The sequence below is a fragment of the Setaria viridis genome, chromosome 6 (genome assembly GCF_005286985.2).
Source record: "Setaria viridis chromosome 6, Setaria_viridis_v4.0, whole genome shotgun sequence".
Taxonomy (NCBI): domain Eukaryota; kingdom Viridiplantae; phylum Streptophyta; class Magnoliopsida; order Poales; family Poaceae; genus Setaria; species Setaria viridis.
In genome coordinates, this window is record NC_048268.2 from 30,824,072 (window position 1) to 30,843,802 (window position 19,731).

At 44.1% G+C, this 19,731-nt stretch overlaps 1 protein-coding gene across 1 annotated transcript; it reads right to left on the bottom strand.

Annotated features, from left to right (window-relative positions):
* Window positions 1-5,433: 5,433 nt before the first annotated feature.
* Window positions 5,434-7,608, bottom strand: LOC117861268 (alpha carbonic anhydrase 7). The gene is made up of 5 exons (XM_034744798.2): window positions 7,245-7,608; window positions 6,799-7,011; window positions 6,516-6,683; window positions 6,231-6,284; window positions 5,434-5,796 (listed from the first exon to the last, which is right to left on the bottom strand). The coding sequence occupies exons 1-5, from the start codon at window positions 7,551-7,553 to the stop codon at window positions 5,707-5,709; spliced, it is 834 nt and encodes a 277-aa protein (XP_034600689.1). The 5' UTR covers window positions 7,554-7,608; the 3' UTR covers window positions 5,434-5,706.
* Between the last annotated feature and the right edge of the window lie 12,123 nt (window positions 7,609-19,731).

The window sequence follows — 19,731 nt, forward strand, 5'->3', positions numbered from 1 at the left end:
GGTGCGAGTCAGCCCGGGAGGACACCATCTTGGCAAGAAGTACTTGGAGCTTGAACCACTGATACTAGCCTCATGATCATTAGCAGCAGGAGCCTTTTGAATAGATGATGCGACCAGATTGCCTACACCAACCGGTCCTTTAGCACTATTCTCAACGGGGACATCCATATACCCAATTTGGATAACAACTTTCTCTATACCTTTCCCCGAGTCTATTTTCATCTTTTGAACCTCCCCCTCCTTCTTCTTAGGACGATACACTTGCTTTGGAGGAGGTGTTTTGGACGTCTAGACAGGTCGGTCCGACCGGTTGGGGTAGATCGGTCGGACCGGTCGGGTCTGTGCACCCTAACCAGATGAGCGGGGTGCCCAACAGCCTTGCACGGGGTGTGAGATTCTGTCCAAAGCCGACTTCCTTGATTCTCCCCATCCAGGATGGAAAGACAGCTGCTGCAAAGGCTGGTAAGGTACCCACCTTACCCCGTTGTCATCCCACACCGGGCATGGGATATTTGATGCTGGAGGAGCCCAAGATGTGGAGAGGTACTGATTTGGTTGAGCTTGGTCACTAATCTGTCTTGCAACCGCTCTTGGTGGTGAATCTTGCCTCTCTCGATGAGTACGAGACCTCATTCTCTTTTTTAATGGCCGATCACTTGTAACGGCATTTTGCTTGGAATACTTGTCCAGAAACATATCAAAGGTGACTTTTTCCCTAGGGCTACTCCCCTGATCTTTTGCCACATTAAACTTCCAAGTCCCAATCTCTGGACGCTTCAGTTTCATCATCCGGAGGCAATCCTGGGGCTGACCGGTCCCCTGCACTGATCTGACCGGTTCGGTCTGTCCAACAGACTCGAATGGCTTTTGACCAGATGCCGTGGATATTGCTTGCCCCCCGTGTCCAGAATCTTTACAATAATTTTAAATGACTCTCTGCCATTTGGAGTCTTTTCATACACCACTTCCCTTGTCAACTCTTTTCCCCTCAAATTGGGCTTCTCTTCCCCGATCACAACATTCTTGCCTTTAGCAGCTTCAGCTTGATGCGACCAAACCAGTACCTTAGGCTGCTGTATGTCCATGGTGTTAACAGGAAACGGTGTCTTGTCCACTTGCATCTCATGAAACATCAAACGACCTTCATTTATAGCCGATTGAACCTGTCCACCTTGCAATCATTGGTTGCATGAGAAAAAGTATTATGAAACTTGCAATATGCTTTCCTCTTCAATTCTTCAAGTGGAGGAATAGTATGAAATATTTTCAAATGTCCAAGTTTAAGCAACTCATCAAAAATACGATCGCACTTGGAAACATCGAAAGTAAATTTCACTTCTTATTTCCAACTCTTATGGGCTGGCTTAAGAGACACACAAGAATATGATTTAGCTTTAGAAGGCCACACAAATTCAGTAACATAAACTTCATTGTCATTGTCATTCGAACTATCGAAATCATATTCAATAGCATGCATGTTAGACCGATGAGACTTGAAGCTATCTTTTTCCTTAGCAATCCTAAGTTCCATTGTCGAAGCCTTCATGAGTACTTGTGCAATGGTATGAAGCTCAAAACCCTCTAGCCAATCCCTAATAGATGATTTTAAACTCTTAAGAGCAAGATCGGCCAAATCATTATCGGAAAGTGACAAATTAAAGTATCGGTTTTTAGTTTCTTTGAATCGTTTTACGTAATCAAAAATAGATTCTTCTTTGCCTTGCCTTATCGATGTTAAATCTGTCAACTTTAATCGGAAATTCCTGATGTAAAAGTGGTCATGAAACTTTTGCTCCAATTGATCCCATAAATTAATAGAGCCGAGAGCCAAAGAAGAATACCAAGCAAAAGACGTTCCAGTTAATGATAATGAAAATAAATGCACTCTCAAAGCATTATAATAACCAGTTTTGCCTAGTTGAGCAATATATTGACTAATGTTCTCCCATGTTTGGTTATTTTCGCCACTGAATTTAACAAAATCGGGCATGCGCCAACGGACAGGATAGGGGACATAGTCAAAATCAGCATGATATGGTTTTTGATACAACTTCAAATTGCCTGTATCTATGACGAACTTGCTTTGAATTATAGCCAACATTTCCTCTTTAAATTTTCTAATCTCATTATAAGGATTTGGCTCTGGTAGCACTGGGGCTGATGTATTCGCAATATTTGCATGGGTAGATTGCCATTCTGAATGTGATGCAAATAAGAAAACACGTCATTTGAAATACCCCTAGAAATAACAGTGGTGTTAGGGATCGGGGGCGACGTGTATGCTATTGTGCTAATCAAGGGTGTAGACACTCCAAGCTCACCAGTACGGTTAGGAACAACCAAACTAGGCACAACATCAAGAGGCACAGGTGATTCAGGGACAATTGCCAACTGGCCGACCTGGGAGGCCTGACTGGTTAGACCGCCTACCCGGACCGGTCTGACCGCTTCAGCCGTGTTTGGCTTTGGCGGTTGGACCGAGGGCGGCGTCTGCCCTGCATAAAAGTTAAACGGCATGCCATACTTAGGGTTTTCAGGAGTAGTCCTTAGATCTGCCGATCGACTTGCATGCATAACCCCACGCGAATCAACTTGAGAGGAATCATTCTTATTAGATCCAACAGACTTACCTCCTACAAGTTGGTCTAAGCGATCTATCAAAGAAGTAGCAATCTGACATTGAACTTTAAAATCCCTTTTGAACTCTTCATTGAACTTTAAAATCCCTTTTGAACTCTTCATTGATAGCAGATTGATCGAGGGGGAAGTTACTTACATTGGATACTTCCTTGATCATGTTATCCTTCATCTTGATCGCGGGCATCTCGAAGTCTTGTGCTCTCGTCGCCTTGCCCTTGCGATCTTTCTTGAAGCCCACTAAATACTGCATCTTTACGTACTCCTGGAGTGCCGCGATGTTCCGCTGCTCCTCCTCACTGAGATCCTCTACGGAAGCCTCAATGATATTGTTCTTGTCAATCTCCGTAGTAGATCCCATCTTGCTAGGATTTTCCGGAACGGTCGTAAAAATCAGATCTTTCTTCCCCAGCGAAGTCGCCAAAATGTGTTGCCGCTTTTTTAGCCAACACACGAGTGTGCTAGTTCACACGTAGATCGGGAGATCACCTCGTCGAAGCTCATGCACTTGAGCGGTTGAACCGATCAGGGGGTCCAGTCAGGCCGGTCCTCGTAGGAGCACCGTGAAAACCTACGTCCACCACCACGGGAGGGACCCCGTCGGAGATGGTGAACCTAGGGTTGCTCTGAGATTGGCAGGCCACTCAGAACGTCCTCAACCGCCGTCGAGACGAAGGAGGAAAGCACGGGGGTTGGAAAAGCTAGGGTTTGGAGATAAAAGATCGATAAATGTGTTTGTCGATTGGGTGATGCCCCTCAATCGGCCAGGGCCCTTTATATTTATAGAGTGGGAGGTCTTTTCCCGTAAGGAAGTCCTGTTTCAACTCCAATTCAGCTAGGACTTCAAGATTCACCTCGGACTCGGGATAACCGACCCGACCGCGCTAGCGACCGCCCCGACCGCGCCAGCGATCGTGCTGACTCCTCCGACCGCTCGAGACTGGTCAGACCGCCCATAGAGACCGGTCTAACCGGCTGGTCCAGCCTGGTCGGCATTGCTGCCACTTTTGAGCTCCAACCATACTGCTGTTCCAGTTGTTAAGAAAATGATATCCCAATAACAAAACATATCGCACATTCCATAATTGCTCTAGAAAATGCCGGCTGCCTGCACAATTATTTCAACTTTCGAACTGATAACGATGGAGCGGTGATCTGTTGCTCGATCAAATCCGTAGAAGTTAAAGACTCATCTCATTCCCCATTTCAATTGTTATGCTATAATGGTGATCTGTATGCAAACGTTATCTACAAATGTTAGTCAAAACTATCCAAAATTAATCCTGTATAATGTTTGCATACAGCTGTGTTTAATTTATTATAATCTACAACTGAACATGATTTAGGACAGTGCATTGCCCACTTATATAAATTAAAGACTCATCTCATTCCCCATTTCATTTTTTTTATGCTCATCTTCGAGCAATATGGGCCACGTTTCCCAGCTATAGATTCGAGACAAACGATAAGAAAAACCCATCCAGGTATCTGTCAGGCATCTGGGTTCTGATTAGGAGTAGTTTAGTGAGCGGAGTTTGCAAGCAGCTCTAGGAGATCACACATGCTTTGTAACATGGGAGAAAGTTAACTTTGTATTAGAATGCTCACCGATAGTCTAGTTATGTGCTTCAGACGTTTGTCGCAGCAGATTTCTCTAATATTTCAGCCTATTAGTAGCATCTACCCGATGTTTTGCTTATTATCTCCATATAATCGTCGTTTCTAGAGGATACGGCAGGGTCACTTCATTATTGGCCGATTATCTTCCTTTTGTAGCACTGTCCAAAACCGAATCTAATATGTCATCCTGAACATGACCTGCATGTAAGGCTTTCAGAGATGTAGAGAACGGAAGTTTCAGTTACCCCTGGTGACAGAAACTGAGAAAAGTGTGCGCTTCTGCAGTTACCGCGTTTGGTAAGAGGTTGAAACTTTTAGCAGCCGCGGTTGGTGGAGGCGTGAAACCGGTGAACCGCGTGATGAGAGTCTATCTTCTGAACTCTGAAGTAAGAGGTAAAAACGTGCAGTGGAACCAGTTTACTGAAAGGTAAAAGACTTTCAGTGAACGGTCGCGAAAACGAGAGAGAGAGAGAGACAATGGCGGGAAAAAGGCATCTCTGCAGCTCGGTCGGTAGCTCAATTCATGTCCGCTTCCCATCGTGACGATCGTGTGCTTGGAGAAGAAGCCACGCCCCTGTGGCAAAACGGGAAAGGCCACTTCCCATCGTCGCTGAAGTGAAAGGTAGCAGAAGGGGAAGGTGAAAAGTGCAGTTGAACCAGTTCCTATCATTTTCACCCCCATAGTCTTCTTCAATATCGACGTCTTGTGAACTGGTAAGCTCATGGTTGAAGCCCGAAAATGGGCTTACTAGTCTTTAGCAACTTCTCTTTTTTTCGAAATACAGTACAAAGTACAAACACTGTTGTACTGTGTATTTCAATGTCAGCTTGTTTGGCACATATCCATGCAGCATGTACATGATCAATGTCTCACATATTCTCATCCCGTAGCTTGATATTTGGCACATTTGGGATATCGATACGGTATTGCACAAGTTTTTACCATTTCTCAGTTGAAATGGTAAAAACGGATGCCATTTACAGTTCTTTCAGTGAACAACGTTTTCTTTCAGGTAGAAGGCAAGTAAGCTGGATGGCCTTATTATATGAGTGCCAGTTGGATGGTCACATTCGACGAGTAGTTTAGTACTCAACGATAACCAAATCGATTACTACATTAGCATTAGTTTAGTACTCAACAATAATCAAATCGATTACTACATTAACATGGACATGTACTTTTTTATGAACGTGGACCTGAAGTCCTGAGGTAATGTTTTCGTTTATTCATATAACAAAGGCACAGAAATAGAAAGAATTACAAACAAATAATCATAATCAAACCATAAGCTATCGAAATGTGGAGTAATCTCCCATGAATCTCGTCCAGTCTGAATCACCCAACGAATGAATTGCGTCCCATGTACGTACACTACTATGAACTATACTACTAGCGTCTCCACGTCAGCCCACACATCATCATTAGAAGGATGAAGCCGGAAATGGGAGCTAGTGGTGTTTACGGCTGGGGCTAGGCCGGAAGAGGCTGACGTCTCTGCTGTTCACCTCCTGAAGTGGCCTCGCGTTCTTCTCCATGTCCTGAAATGAAGCAACTTGGTCAAGCTAAAGTTGGGGAAAAAACAAAAGCAGCGTTCGTTCATATTGCTTTTAGATTCTGTCCATGTCTGAATCTGCCCACAACTGCCCCTGCTTCTAGAAGTGACATAGGGCCTGATTGGTTGGGTTCCAATTTTTACCCAACCAAAATCATGACATGCCTAGAAATTTTGGTGTTCGTTACCAAAAATTGGCATGCCAATGTTTATATTGAAACTCAAAAGGGTGGAAAGTACTGGTAACCAAATGGATTTCAAAATTTCTTGCCCTAACTTTAGCATGCCCTGGTTTTGACAAGTCTTGATTTTTGCTTGCCCTGATTTTAGCTTGGTAAGAATTGGAACGCAACCAATCAGGCTCATAATTTACTTTCATCAGGCGTGTTCAAATAAGCTAGACGTATAGCTCAAACTTACGTCGTGCACGGCTTCCCTGAGAAGCTCCAATTGGTACTTGGACACGGTGTGAACCTGCACAAAAAACACTCGGAAATTTCAGGAAAATTGCTAACAGTAGCAGTATCAAAATTTTGTCACCAACCCAAGCCGACAGGATGGACGGCACGACGCAGACACGAACGAATATGCTAGCACTACTACTTGTGTCTAATTTAAGTCTAGAGAAACTACAGTTGGTCGTCGCGTCGTCACGATCAAATGATGATTAACCTGAACTAAACAGAAGTCAGAGCACGAACGTACCCTCTTGACGATGGTCCAGATGACCCCCTCGGTGCAGGGCGGCACGGTGAGGGAGCCCATGTAGCGGTAGTACACGCTGGCCCTGCCGCGCACGGCGCGGGGGTCCACCACACTGACGCGCTCCTCCCGGTCCCGCTTGTCGGCGATCTGCCGGATGAAGGGCTCCATCTGCACGAGTCATCAGCAATCATGATGTCTCCATGTTACTACTTGTCTGAAACTGACTAAAATTAAGCAGCAGCCAGGAATGATTAAGCAGCCAGTAAGACCGGCCGGATCGGACCTGGTGAAGAAGCGGGTCGTGGCCGCGGCCGATCTCGTAGAGGATGGCGATGACGGCGGCCTTCTTCTCGGCGCTCTCGTGCACCAGGTGCAGCTCCAGGTCGTACCGGCGGCCGTCGACGGTGTGCTCGGTGGGGGAGTGCCAGTGCAGCTGCTTCAGGTGGTACGCCGTGCCATTGATCACCAGGCTCCCGGCGTCGCCCTCGAACCTCACCTGCAACGACCACCAATCAGCTACTCAGCTGCCAGCATCAGGTAGGCCTAGATAGAAGTAGTGCACCTGCCAACGTACGCTTCGGCCCCGAATTTATTCCTACTACTAGTAGTAAACGGACGGAGTTTATGATGTATAATTAAGGGCGAGAGCGACTGTTAATAATAATGCTCCCGGTGCCCGGCCGGCCGGCTAACCGCCGGCGTCTCATGTCTCGTCTCACGTCACGTTACCATGATGTCGTGGCCGCGGTTGACGATGGAGGCCTGGGCAGGGCGGTAGGAGTGGTCGAGGTAGCCGAGACCGCGCACCAGCGAGACGCGCTCGTGATGGAGGTCGATGGGCGACTGCATCCGCCCCGCGCCGCACGCCGCCCACTCCGCCTTGATCTCGCCCCAGTGCTCCGGCCCGTGCTCGTCGCCGTGGACGTAGCTGAACTCCTCCTCGTGCTCGGTCTCCTCCTGCGCCATGGCGACGAGGAGCAGGAGGGCGGCGGCGAGGAGCGCGGCCACCGCGAGGCGGAGGTGGCGAACTGGACGCATGGTGTGCGCTGCGCGGTGTTGTTGTTTCTGCGCGCGGGCTGCTTCCTTTGGTCGTTGGGCTGATTTGGGAAGAGGGGAGGCAGAATAGTGGGGGCATTTATACCGCGGGCCGGGGGAGGGTGTGTGTCAGGCAGGGAACGCGTCAAGCCTGGCACGGGCGGCGGCGACGACCGACGAGCAGGTAAGCACGCCGCCGGAAGCAAACGTTTCTGCCGTCTACGCATTCCCATCACGGATCGTATCAGAAACTATAAACACTGGTGGGAAACCTATTATCTCTCGCGTCGTCACGGAGTACGTAACATATATGTTCAGAGAGATGCAGTACTTCTGATACGATCAGGCCGTTCAGTACTAATCGAGCAGACTCGGCCACGCGATGCCTGCTCCTTGAACTGATCCTTTCTTCCCCACGTTTGTGGAATTAGAAATGGAAGTTCAGGACAGGACGACGAAACATCTTTTGGCTGACAACATCTGCACACAGGCGCCTGTCTAAAAAACCTCCAATGGCGGAATGGCTGTTTTGGCTCATCAGTTCATGAGTTCTTTACGAGATTTAGGTACGAGGGTACGAGTAGTTTCATATTGTTATTGGAAAGAGACACGATCATTCGCGAGGGGATAGCCGGCATCACTTACCGGGTCAGCACAGAAACTAAGCTTCCGGCGGCCTGCGTGTAGACGGCAGAAATTAAAGAGGCCAGTTCTTAAGTGAATATATCAAGTCACATCTTATTCCCGTTTAACCCTTAGGCCCCGTTTGGATCATTGGAATTGAATTCCATTCTAATAATCATAATTTAGACACAAATTAATTAAGCTAATATAATTGTATGTGGAATATAGTTGTATACTATAGTTGGTGATATGGGAGAGATACTTATATGCTACACTTCTACTATAGAGAAGCGAGTCCAAGAGCGTGCTATAAGAATTGAATTCCATTCTAATAACCATAATCTATAGAATCAATTTCCATCTCCCACCCCATGAATTTAAGATAGGCTTATATCTAAACTTTGGAAAGTTGTGGAATGCCACATTCCAACATAAATTAGCCTACTCCATTAAGTAGATTCCAATTCCTTCAAAATGAAGGGATCCAAACGGGGCCTTAAAGTAACCTTCCGACTCTATGGTCCAAAATACTTGTTTGGAATCCATAACCATCAACACGAGTAGATCTTAGATATCACTTGAGTGAGGATAGAATGTGGAGAAAAAACCATTGACTTAAAAATATATAAGACTGACAAGACAAATATGTTCCGCTACTTGAAATAGAGGTCTCCCATTTTAAAAAGCAATAACTTCAAATATATAAGACTGTCAAACCAAATATGTTCCGCTACTTGAAATAGGGGTCTACCATTTTAAAAAATAGTTCCATGGCTATCCGCTCGGATGAGCGTTTGTTAGTTTGTAAGCGATAGTAAAAAATATAATTAGGATAAGCAATGATCTGGAACCTCTAGTCTTACTTATACAATATTTCTCTATTGAATGAAAAAGAAAAATAGAAAACTGATGCTTGAGATGGGACCTGGATCAGGTGTAGCCGTGTAGCGGTAGTTACCACTGCAACTTAAGCAGTCGGTCCATCTGAGGCATTCAACAGACATGCAACGGCTAGGATGGGAGATCTGATTTCCCTCCTCTTTCTATTTATTTTGCAGACAGTAGTTCCATTTTGAGTTAGGGACTTAGGCATGAGGGGGGAAAAAGCATGAGGAATCGAGTAGGCTTAGTGAGTAATTTCCCCTTCCTAGGTATAAACAGTATAATGAGTTAATGGCTAGAATGATAGTGGTGGAACAACTGTTCAAGTATACTAATCTTTAAAGATTTTTTTTCACATATGCTTCTTTTTTTAATCTATTTTACCGTAACATTTCCTTTGATGTTATTCTTGACATTTTGCAAGCTTGGGATTAGGAAAAGAGAAGTTTAAATGGCTCTTAATTGACTACTTTGTACTCTTTTGTGGTACTATATATATTTATTACTTAGTATACGTGTTTACGTGTTTTATGGTAAATCATTCCATTTTTTCTACTAAATTGATTCCAGATAACATTGATCTCAATTTAAAGAAAATATATGCGGAATAAAATTACTTTGTAATATTTATTTTAATCATTTGAAATCGCCTAAGGGCAACAGCCAGCTTAGCAAACAAACTTGAAGCCTCGCTGGATAGCTGGATCAGGTGCTACTGCTTAAGTTGCAGTGGTACCACTGCACCTGATCCAGGTCCCTTGAGATGGGGCTATCCTTAAGTTGATTTATTACAAGAAAATGTATCTAATATACTAACAAAGACTAGATATTGTGAACATTGATGAAGGTGATGCAACCATTTACAAACTAAACTCAAATAAGATTTAATCTATCCAATTTCTATATGCTGAGACATTTTAACTTCGTGTAACGTGGAAACTTAATGTGCATATTATAGTCAATATTTTTCTTTGGTTGCTAATAAAAAATAAATTGTTAAGTAGAGATAATCTAGGCAAAGGAAGAAGGTTGGATAGCATTTAATATTTATTTGATGAAAAGAATAGTCCATTTCACACTTGTTGTTTGGGTGTTGTGTTGTGAGGTTGATCTGGTCGGAGATTTCGGAAGTTGTGGGAACTATCGTGTGGATTAGTAAGAAGAGTCATTCTGTTTAAATATATGTTTCTCTACTACTCTTTGGTCTCTACGAAAGTAAGGGATATTGTTATGCTTTCATAATATACAATGGAGAGATGCAAAACAAGTCATCGGGGAGATTTCAAGAACTCTATACAAATGAGAATGAACTTATGCAGCTAGAGTGCTAGATGTGATCATGAAGATATTGGAAACAAAAGAAAATGAGGTTGCAAGACTAGGATGGGAAAGATCTGCAAGATATAAGACTTGAGGCTAGCTTGCAGAGAGCCCGTGAGCATACTCCACAGCGGGCGAACTATATGACAAGAAGTTCCAGCACTAAAGAAAGCATGTTGTCCATGAAGCCAACTGTAGACTTGGCTTTATAGTAGCATGATTGAATCAGCTAGATTTGATGTTAGCATCTTTGGCGAGTGCGCTTCGAATACGCTTGTCCCACTGGATGTTTTGTTTTAATCTCGTAATAAAACAAGGAAACCTATCTTCTAAAACAATGTAAATATATGGACCTAATATGTCAATGCCCAGAGAGCAAATACATTTTGTGGACTACTTTTATATGTGATCATTTACGTTTTTACTATGTTTCGAAAGAAGAATCTAATGGATGGTTTTATCGAATGTTTATTAGAGTCGACATAGTGGTTAGATATTTTTCATGAGAATTCTAGAGAGCTTTCTTTATTTTTCTACACTAGTAGAGAACTCACCTTCCATCCACCCCTTTTATCCCAGTTTAAAGTTGGTCCGGAACAAAAGGTTCACCAACCGGGACTAAAATCCCCACGCCACTGGTGGGGGCCTCACTAGTCGGGACTAAAGAACCCCTTTAGTCCCGGTTGTAAAGACTAGTGTCTGGAGGGACCTTTTATCCCGGTTGGAAACACCAACTGGGACTTAAACCGGGACAAAAGGGGGTTGTTTCCAACCGGCATAAAAGGATCCCTACCCTCATTTTTCGTGTGCCCCCTCCAACTCCCCTCTCTCTCACGCGCATTACCCTTATCCTTATCTCTTTGCCCCCGCGTGTTACTGGCCTCCCACTCTCCTTCTCTCTGACGTGCGTTACTGGCCTGGCTTCCTTCCTTATCCCTTTCTTTCCCTGGCCTCTCACTAGCACCACTGCCCCTCCCCTCCCTACCGGCCGGCGTTGCTGCCCCCTCCCCTCCCTAACGGCTGGCGCCGCCGCCCTCTCCCCCTCACTCCCACTGCCACTGCCCCCTCTGCTCGTCCCTCACTGCCAGTGAGGAGCGGCAGCGGGGCGAGCTACACGATAGCGCAGTAAGAGGTGGTTGGCCGGCAGCGAGCTCGGTGGCCAGGTCAGTGTAGTTGTTGTGGTGAGTTCTTGCAGTTTTTTGTTGCAGGCGGCAGCGGCGGCAGGAGAGGAGCAACAGTAAGAGGTGCGGCGGCGACGAGCCAGGTGTCAGTGTTGTTGTGGTGAGTTCTTGCATTTTTTTTTGCAGGCAGCAGCAGCGGGCAAGAGCAGCGGTGGAGGAGGCGGCGGGGCCAGAGCAGGTGCACCGACGCAGGCGAGCGAGGCCAGAGCAGGCGCACCATCGCGGGGTGCGGGCGGCGGCGGGATGCGGTGGCTCGGCGGCAGCGCACGGAGGCCAAAGGCGTGGGAGCCGAGGCAGGCCTCCGCCCGTCGGTGGGTTTTTTTATTTTTTTTTGGAAAACTCTTTTATCCCAGTTTGTATTCCCAACCGGGATAAAAGGGGTCTTTAGTCCCAGTTGAGTGACACGGGACAAAAGATCCCTCTTTATCTTGATTGCTTTATTCCGGATGGTTTTTCGGAAGATTTGCTCGCTACCAACCGGGATAATAGGTGAGTTCTCCACCAGTACTAGTACATCTCTTTTTAGTATTAAGATGAAGGTTTTACTTTCTTTATAAAAGTAAAGATAAAGATGAATCCAATTATGGGACGGAGAACGTGAGGGCCACGGGCCATGAATGGCATTCTCTGGCTAGCCATGGTTGAACTTTTGTACTTCCTCTGTCCTAAATTGTAGGTTATTTTGGTATTTCTAAATTTATAACTTTTGTTATGTATCTAGATATAGTGTATATCTATGTGTATAACAAAAACTATGAACCTAGAATTGCCAAAATGACCTACAATTTGGGATGGGATGGACGGAGTAATAACAAACGGTTACTTGGACATACTAGACCACAAAAGATTTGTGCTAATGGCTAAAAGGGCTCTGTGCATACAATCTCAACATGCATTTAAGTACTGCCAAAGAATGTCTTACTTTTGTATAATACTTATAAATTCCTTGTAACTATCTCTGCTAAAGCTGGCTGAGTTGAGGATCACTGCTTCTCCATGCTTGGGTAAAATAATGATGCAAATCCAGTGATCTCTTCATTATATTAGAATAATTTATATTATAGACGGTATGAAATAGCACCAGTATATATATAGTAATTAAATCTAGCTAGCTTACTGAAAATTTTAAGCTGCCATGATATGATCCTTGTGAGCCTTTTTCCTTATTACTCATGCAATGTATACGGACACTTTGTGCATTTCATCTCTGTGGGCTTTTACTTTTATAGCATTTTTCTCCGCTTCTGTCTGTGCTGCTTCCATTTGTGCTTTGACCGTTTCCGTCAATTTGAACTTGTGCTCTGGCTTGCTAATTCGTGCTGGGTCAAGGTTACCTTGAACCTACCGTTCGTCAATTCTTCCTCGTTCCATTGCATCTTGCAGAATAGGTAGTCGCTCAGGTACTTGACATATAAAATATATACGTATACATAAAACTCATGTATGCGGTACATGTGGAGTGACAAGCACCATACGGTAATGAGATTCACGTCAAGGTCTTGATGGCAGTAAAGTCTGTGCAAATCCTCAAAATCGATCACAATCTCATAATCGAGAACGCCAAGGAAAACCTTTTTTGAGATACGCGTGGTGATAGCTCGAATGTCTTGCTTCATTGCTTTTATGATCCATCCATGCAACTTATTTAGTTCCCATGGACCCTTCAACAGATCCCACAGATACAAGAATGGTTTGCCATGCTCATAATTCTATGGGACTTCATCTGACGCAAAGAAATTGAGGTTTTTATTCTTTTCCTTTTGCCGAGAGGTGCCGCAAGCTACAGATTTCTCACCGGAAGATGAAGCCTTCTTCTTCAATATGTTTAAGAACTTGTTGACTTCTGTTGATGGAACCTTTTGATCATATGTGCTGACCATACGAGGTACCGCTGGCCTCTAGGGAGGTGGAGATGGCGGCGAAGGTGATGTTGGATCAATAACTGGTAAATCATCTACCCGTTCATCATCTTGGAGTAGTGATGTCCATTCGTCCTCAGTGAGACCTTCCAAAACAGGTGATAGCATTGGCTGCTCCCCTCATTGGTAGTTCCCTACACATGTGACTGCGTCGACTGCTCCGTGTCAATATTTGACTCTAGCATGGGTACATCTTGATATTCTCATATTTCCATAGTCAAGTTCTCATATTTCCTCTATGAAGCCGTAGTAAGTTATATTCTATCCGGATGTATCAATCGCCTCTATCCGAACACCACTGTTTTGGTAAGCTATGCTTTTGTTGTCCTTTATGGTGGACAAAATGTGTATCCATTAATTTCATATGCTTGCCAAGAGGTGACATTGCTTGATGGTCTAGAAGCCAACCTGGTCAATGTTACATCTTCTGTGGAATTTTGTTGAAATAGCTACTTATGGTCCTTCAACCATGATGGGAAACGACGCTTTTGCTCTTTGATGATCCAATCCTCCGAGCGATCATTACTTTGTCCACGGACTTCATTTAGGTGTTACTCGATGAAGGGCTCCACTATTGCAAGCTGTTGTATAATGCTTGAATGTGCTTTCATTCTCCAGTTGCTGGTTGTCCTTGTCTATGAATCTTTTCATTCCAATGGTACCTCTCCCGAACAATCTGCCCTCGTATCAAGATTTTGGTAAACCGATAGCTCTCTTATCTTTTGTGTAATCTATGCAGCAATCAACACTCTCTTTTGTGTGGTAACTCTCGATCATGCTGCCCTCTGGAAAGGCCTTGTTTCTCATGTATCCAGTGAGAGTCAACATGAACTGTTTGTATGTCCACATCTAATGGAAGTACATAGGCCCTAGTTTAATTATTTGCTGAACCATGTGGACCATGAGATGTTCCATGATATCGAAAAAGGTCGAAGGGAGCACATCTCGGGCTGGGCCTTAGTTTCCGACACAAAAAGTTGAAGCCTAGCCAACTCGACACAATCAATCTCTTTCTGCTAGTTCTAGATCTAGATCTAGATGACAAGCTAATGAAGCTAGAAATAATGGATATAAGTTGAAAAAGAAGTTTGGAATGGTACAAACTCACCTTATACAGCCACCTCCTCCAAAGAAATCAAGAGCTAAACCTTTCCCCTTAGATTTGGTGTTTTTGGAGCTTTTCCCGAGCAGTTAAACCTTGGATGTAATAATTAAGAAGAAGGAAAAAAAATCAAACTCAATTATATATTAATTCAATCAACTTCATTAATTAAAATTGTGGATGTAATAATTAATAAGTAGGAAAAATATAATAAAAACTAATTCTATATTACCCTAAATGACAATCAATTGAACCATGGATGTAATAATTAATAAGTAGGAAAAATATAATCAAAGTCAATTCTATATTACATTAAAATGACAAATATAGCATTGTAATGGTTATAATATAAGTATAGAATTTTATTTATAAAAATAATCTATTTCTAGTTATTTTCTCTCTCTCTTCCATCCTCTCTCCCCTAATTCTAGATCTAGATCTAGATGATAAGCTAACGAAGCTAGAAATGATGGATAGAAGTTGAAAAAGAAGTTTGGAATGGCACAAAATCACCTTATATAGCCACCTCCTCCAAAGAAATCAAGAGCAAAACCTTCCCCCTTAAATTTGGTGTTTTTGGAGCTTTTCCCGAGCTCCTCTCGGGCAAGCTCCAAATGAAAGGTTGCCTAGGAAAGAAGATGCCTGCGGCCTTAAATGGACGAGATCTGTGCTGACGGGCCACATAAGCTAACCACCAGCACAGATGTGGTGCATCTGTGCTGGCGGGTGCTTAGGTAGCCTGCCAGTATAGTGTGCCCCACCGCTAGCACAGATGGGGTGCATCTGTGCTGGCGGATGCTTGCGTCGCCTGCTAGTATAGTGACCACTGTGCTGGTGGGTGCTCCCTCGCCGGCCGAGGAAGTTTTGTGCTGGCGGGTGCTAATCACGCCCGCCAGCACGCTAATTTACCTGTGCCAACACAAATCGTTGTAGAGACACCTATATCCCATGTGGGGGTTGGAATAATGGCGTTATTACTTCTCTTTTACCCGTTCTCGTGTTAAGCCCTGTTGGTGACAAACTGACAACTGATAAGCGATTACGGTTTCCCAACCTCAGCGAAACCAGCGTCTACAAACCCCGATTGATCCAATTAGACTTCCCGCGGTGTAGCACCAGGAGATTGTCGTGATTTTCACTTGTTTTAGTGCAGCTTGCGGAAGGGTGACTACGACACTCAGTTAACAAACACATCTTTTAATTTAATTTGGTTGACCATACAGCATATTAAGAACTGCATGTGACGACAGGAACGGTACGGTGTGGCTACGTCTGCATATGAATGCTTTACTGGCATAAAATTCCCGTGCGTTGCTACGGTTTCTTACCTGCTCTCAAGTTATCATCCGCTAGCTCCTAGTTCGCCTGCTTCACTTCCTAATTTGGTTTAGGATATTTCATAATATTTGTATACATCTCTGATAATAATAAGCGGACAACTCCTTTAAATTCTACATGGCCTATTTGAATGATGGAATCTTAATTTTTATACATATGTAATGTATCCTACATCTGGTTCAAACATGCATTAAAATTTCTGGTAAGATTCAATACTAATGCAACTCCTGTCTTAGCTTTTATGAATATGCAAGTTATTATAAACATAAGAGATTGTCCACAAAACGTTCAGCCTATAAAAAGAAAAAACTGCAAGGCTATGCTCAGTCCTTGATTATAATATGCTCAACAATTCATGCATGAGTGTTACACCCTAACAGCCTCACATCATGGCCTAGTTGCTCGCCATCCTACGCGTATGGTTCCCAGTTGTGGATCGCCCTCTTGGTGATGCAGCAGTGGCCAGTGGAGCTTCTTGATGAGGCCGAAGCAGCAGCCCTTCTAGCAGGTGGCAGTGAGAGTTGCTGACGAAGATGACATCAGCTAGCACTACCTCTGGTTGAGGACTATTGCTGGGCATGCGAGCGAATCCACACTAGTGGGTGGTGGCATACATTACTATGGTCATGCGAGATCTGCTACATGTCACGGGGCAGCTCCTCCACCACTATGTGCCTGTGACGCCTCCCCCGTCGGGATTAGATTCAGGTTCCAGCAAAGGGTGACGGCGATGTGACGCACCGCCACTGCGGGGAGTTCCAGCGCCACCGCCGGTAAAGCTGCCAGTCCGCCCTCGTCGGAAGCCGTGGCACCCCCATCCCCCACGTGCAGTGGTGTAGCTTCGCCAATACCACCCCTCGGCCCGGCACCGGCCATACCCGCACCAGCTGCGCTGCTCCGCCAGGCGCTCGACTGCTGCTCCGTCCCTAGCCTCGCGCTCAGCAGCCATTACAAAAAAGCTGAGGGACTTTTTTGCAAATCATCAACGAACTACGGCAGTTTAACTCCTAGGATCGCGGATTGATTAAAAATGTTGAGCATCATGGTAGGAAGAAACAACCGCAGTATATAGATCTTAGGAGATCAATGGGGGTATAGATGCATGCACTGGGCAGTAAGCGATTCGGCGTGTCTCAGGTTGGAACGTTTCAAACACCACACCTGGTACTACGGACGTACGTAGCTGCAGAAACTAAACGCTGGTTGCAACTTGCAAACATCTCCATCTACCTCACGATCGTCACAGAGTACGTACGCACGGGAAAGACGTGCAACATACCGAGTCAGAGATATGCACAGGGTCTAGTGTGAGCGCTGCAGACCTTCAATTCTCTGATACGATCAGGTCATCAGGCCGTTCAACCAATCGAGCAGACGAGCTGCTGGGCACGCGATCCATGTGCACTGCTCCTTGAACTGATCCGATCCTTTCTTCCTTGTCCAGGGTTCAAACCACACGCGCGCTGCTTGAACCTGTCCTTCATTCTCTCCTTGCTGCTTCAGTCAATCCTGCTCGATCAGACGCCAAGTGGAGTGTAAAAATAAGAGGCGCTATGGAAGGTAGATGAACGTCGCCCAAGTTTCTTAGGTAAGACGGTTTCGTGTTAATTATCGCAATGCGTACATACATGAGCTCTTTTATGGTACACAATACTACTATTTAGTAGTATATAGTATATATAAGATCGAAATGTTCATGATTATGGATGATTTAGTAATTGTTATATATGAAAAGTGATATTTCAAACTGAATGGCCTTTTAAAATTTATGCTAGTTTCAAAAATAAAATTTTAGTGATGCCATTTGTGTTCTTTTACCATGATACCCTTATACTATGTATACTACTCATGTATACTATCCATACCACAGGTGAAGGTTTCAGTAGTATACAACTAATCTTGATTGTTGAATGTTTGTATACTAGTTCTTTTCGAACACTAGTATAGCCTAGTATTATGTAGCCCAAGAGAGTCCGGCCAGAGATAAACTACAAACCGATTACAACAACTTTATCTTTACATTGAGACCCTATTCAAATCTACAACAACTTAATCTCTTGGCCGGTCATATCTTGTGCTACGATAGTTACAATTTGTTTAACATGGAGGTGTTCACGGCGCTCTTCGTGTTTGTGGAATTAGAAACGGAAGTTTAGGGCAAGGCAACGAATCATCTTTTGGCTGACAACATTTGCAACCGCCGCCTGTCTAAAAAATTTCAACGGCGGAAGGAATGGCTGCTTTTTAATTGCACATCATCAGTTCATGAGTTGTTTTCGAGTTCAGGTACGTGTAGTCGGCCTTCTGGCACGAAATGGCGAGGAACGCACCCTGTATCATATTGCTTTAGGAAAAAGATACGATCATTCGGGAGGAGATAGTCGGCATCGATCAGCTACCACCGGGTCAGCAACAACCAACCGTCTGTCTTTTGTGACTCGAGTCAGCAACAGAAAGTAGATTATTTTTTTTTTGCGCGGGGAACAGAAAGTTCTTCATGAAGTACTTCAGCTAACCTTAGTGCATGTCTTTGGGCGTGTTGCGTGTACAGGTTCCAATTCTGATGTAGGACTTCACATCCAAGTTGTTGTAACTAAGGTTTGGTCTGACTTTTTCGTTTTTGTGCAGTCGAAGTCGAGAACACGGCTAAATTGGTGCCCTTGCTACTTGCTCTTTTCAAATGTTTCAGCTAGTCAATCTAGCACGACAAGGTTGTGGCAAACGAAGGGAGTAGGATCTAGGGAGACCCCCAGCTGCACCAGCGGAAGATTGCCATATGGAGTGTACACCACCTCCGTTTTTAAATATATGACAACGTTGATTTTTTCTTAAACTTTGACCAATAATATTATTTCATAAACTAGATAAATAAAGTAAAGCTAGTACCAGTGCATCTATCATCAAAAGTATTTTGGATTTAACTCGTAGATTTATCAATTTCTATATATATTTGTAGAAAAGATGAATAGTCAAATGAATGAAAAATAATCGAAGGTGTCATATATTTATTTACGGATGTAATAGATAATAACAATTGCTTCATAAAAGACCAAGATAGTAACCTTCCCATTTTAATTTTAATTTGGTGTTTTGCAGAGGCCAAGAACAAAACGATAGCGACAGAGGGAATTGAAGGAATAGTCTTTAAGGATAACCCAAGACACCTCTCTGGGCAAGTGTCAGGTGCTAGAAGCTTGTGATGAATGACAACTTTCTGTTCTTTTTGATCATCACTCTGTTGGATACTATTTTTCCCGTTTACTTTCAACCATATATGATCTCAGCTAGTGTAAGCGGACGGATCAAACGCAATTGTCAGAAATACAGATCAGATCATTATTAATCTAGTAGCTTAATTCGAACTTCTATGATACACCCTGATCAGAAAGCAAATCTCAAATATTGCGCCACTGAAGTACATTAATAGTGCAGTGTCATATGATTGACACTCATCAGGATAATGTAAGACGTGCAACACACCTCAGTATTGCGCCAGCAGACACAGTACATTGATAAATAAAGGAAATCCCAAAGTTGACCTGGAAAATAGTTGTGGACTTCTTTTATGCCGGCAGCTTCAGCAGCGGAACGACAAAGGACTAAATTCTCAATACCAAACAACACCAAGTGCAGGGCAATATACAACATCCCAAACAGAACGTAGGGTATTATGCTACTCTGGTGACCTATAAATATAAATATGTGTATTGTGTTCTCGCTTTTACCTTCGAGTTACAGGTCCGACAATCCCCCACCAACCAATCTACTACCTAGGGATACCCCTTGGTAGGATGCCAGATATAAAACATTGACAT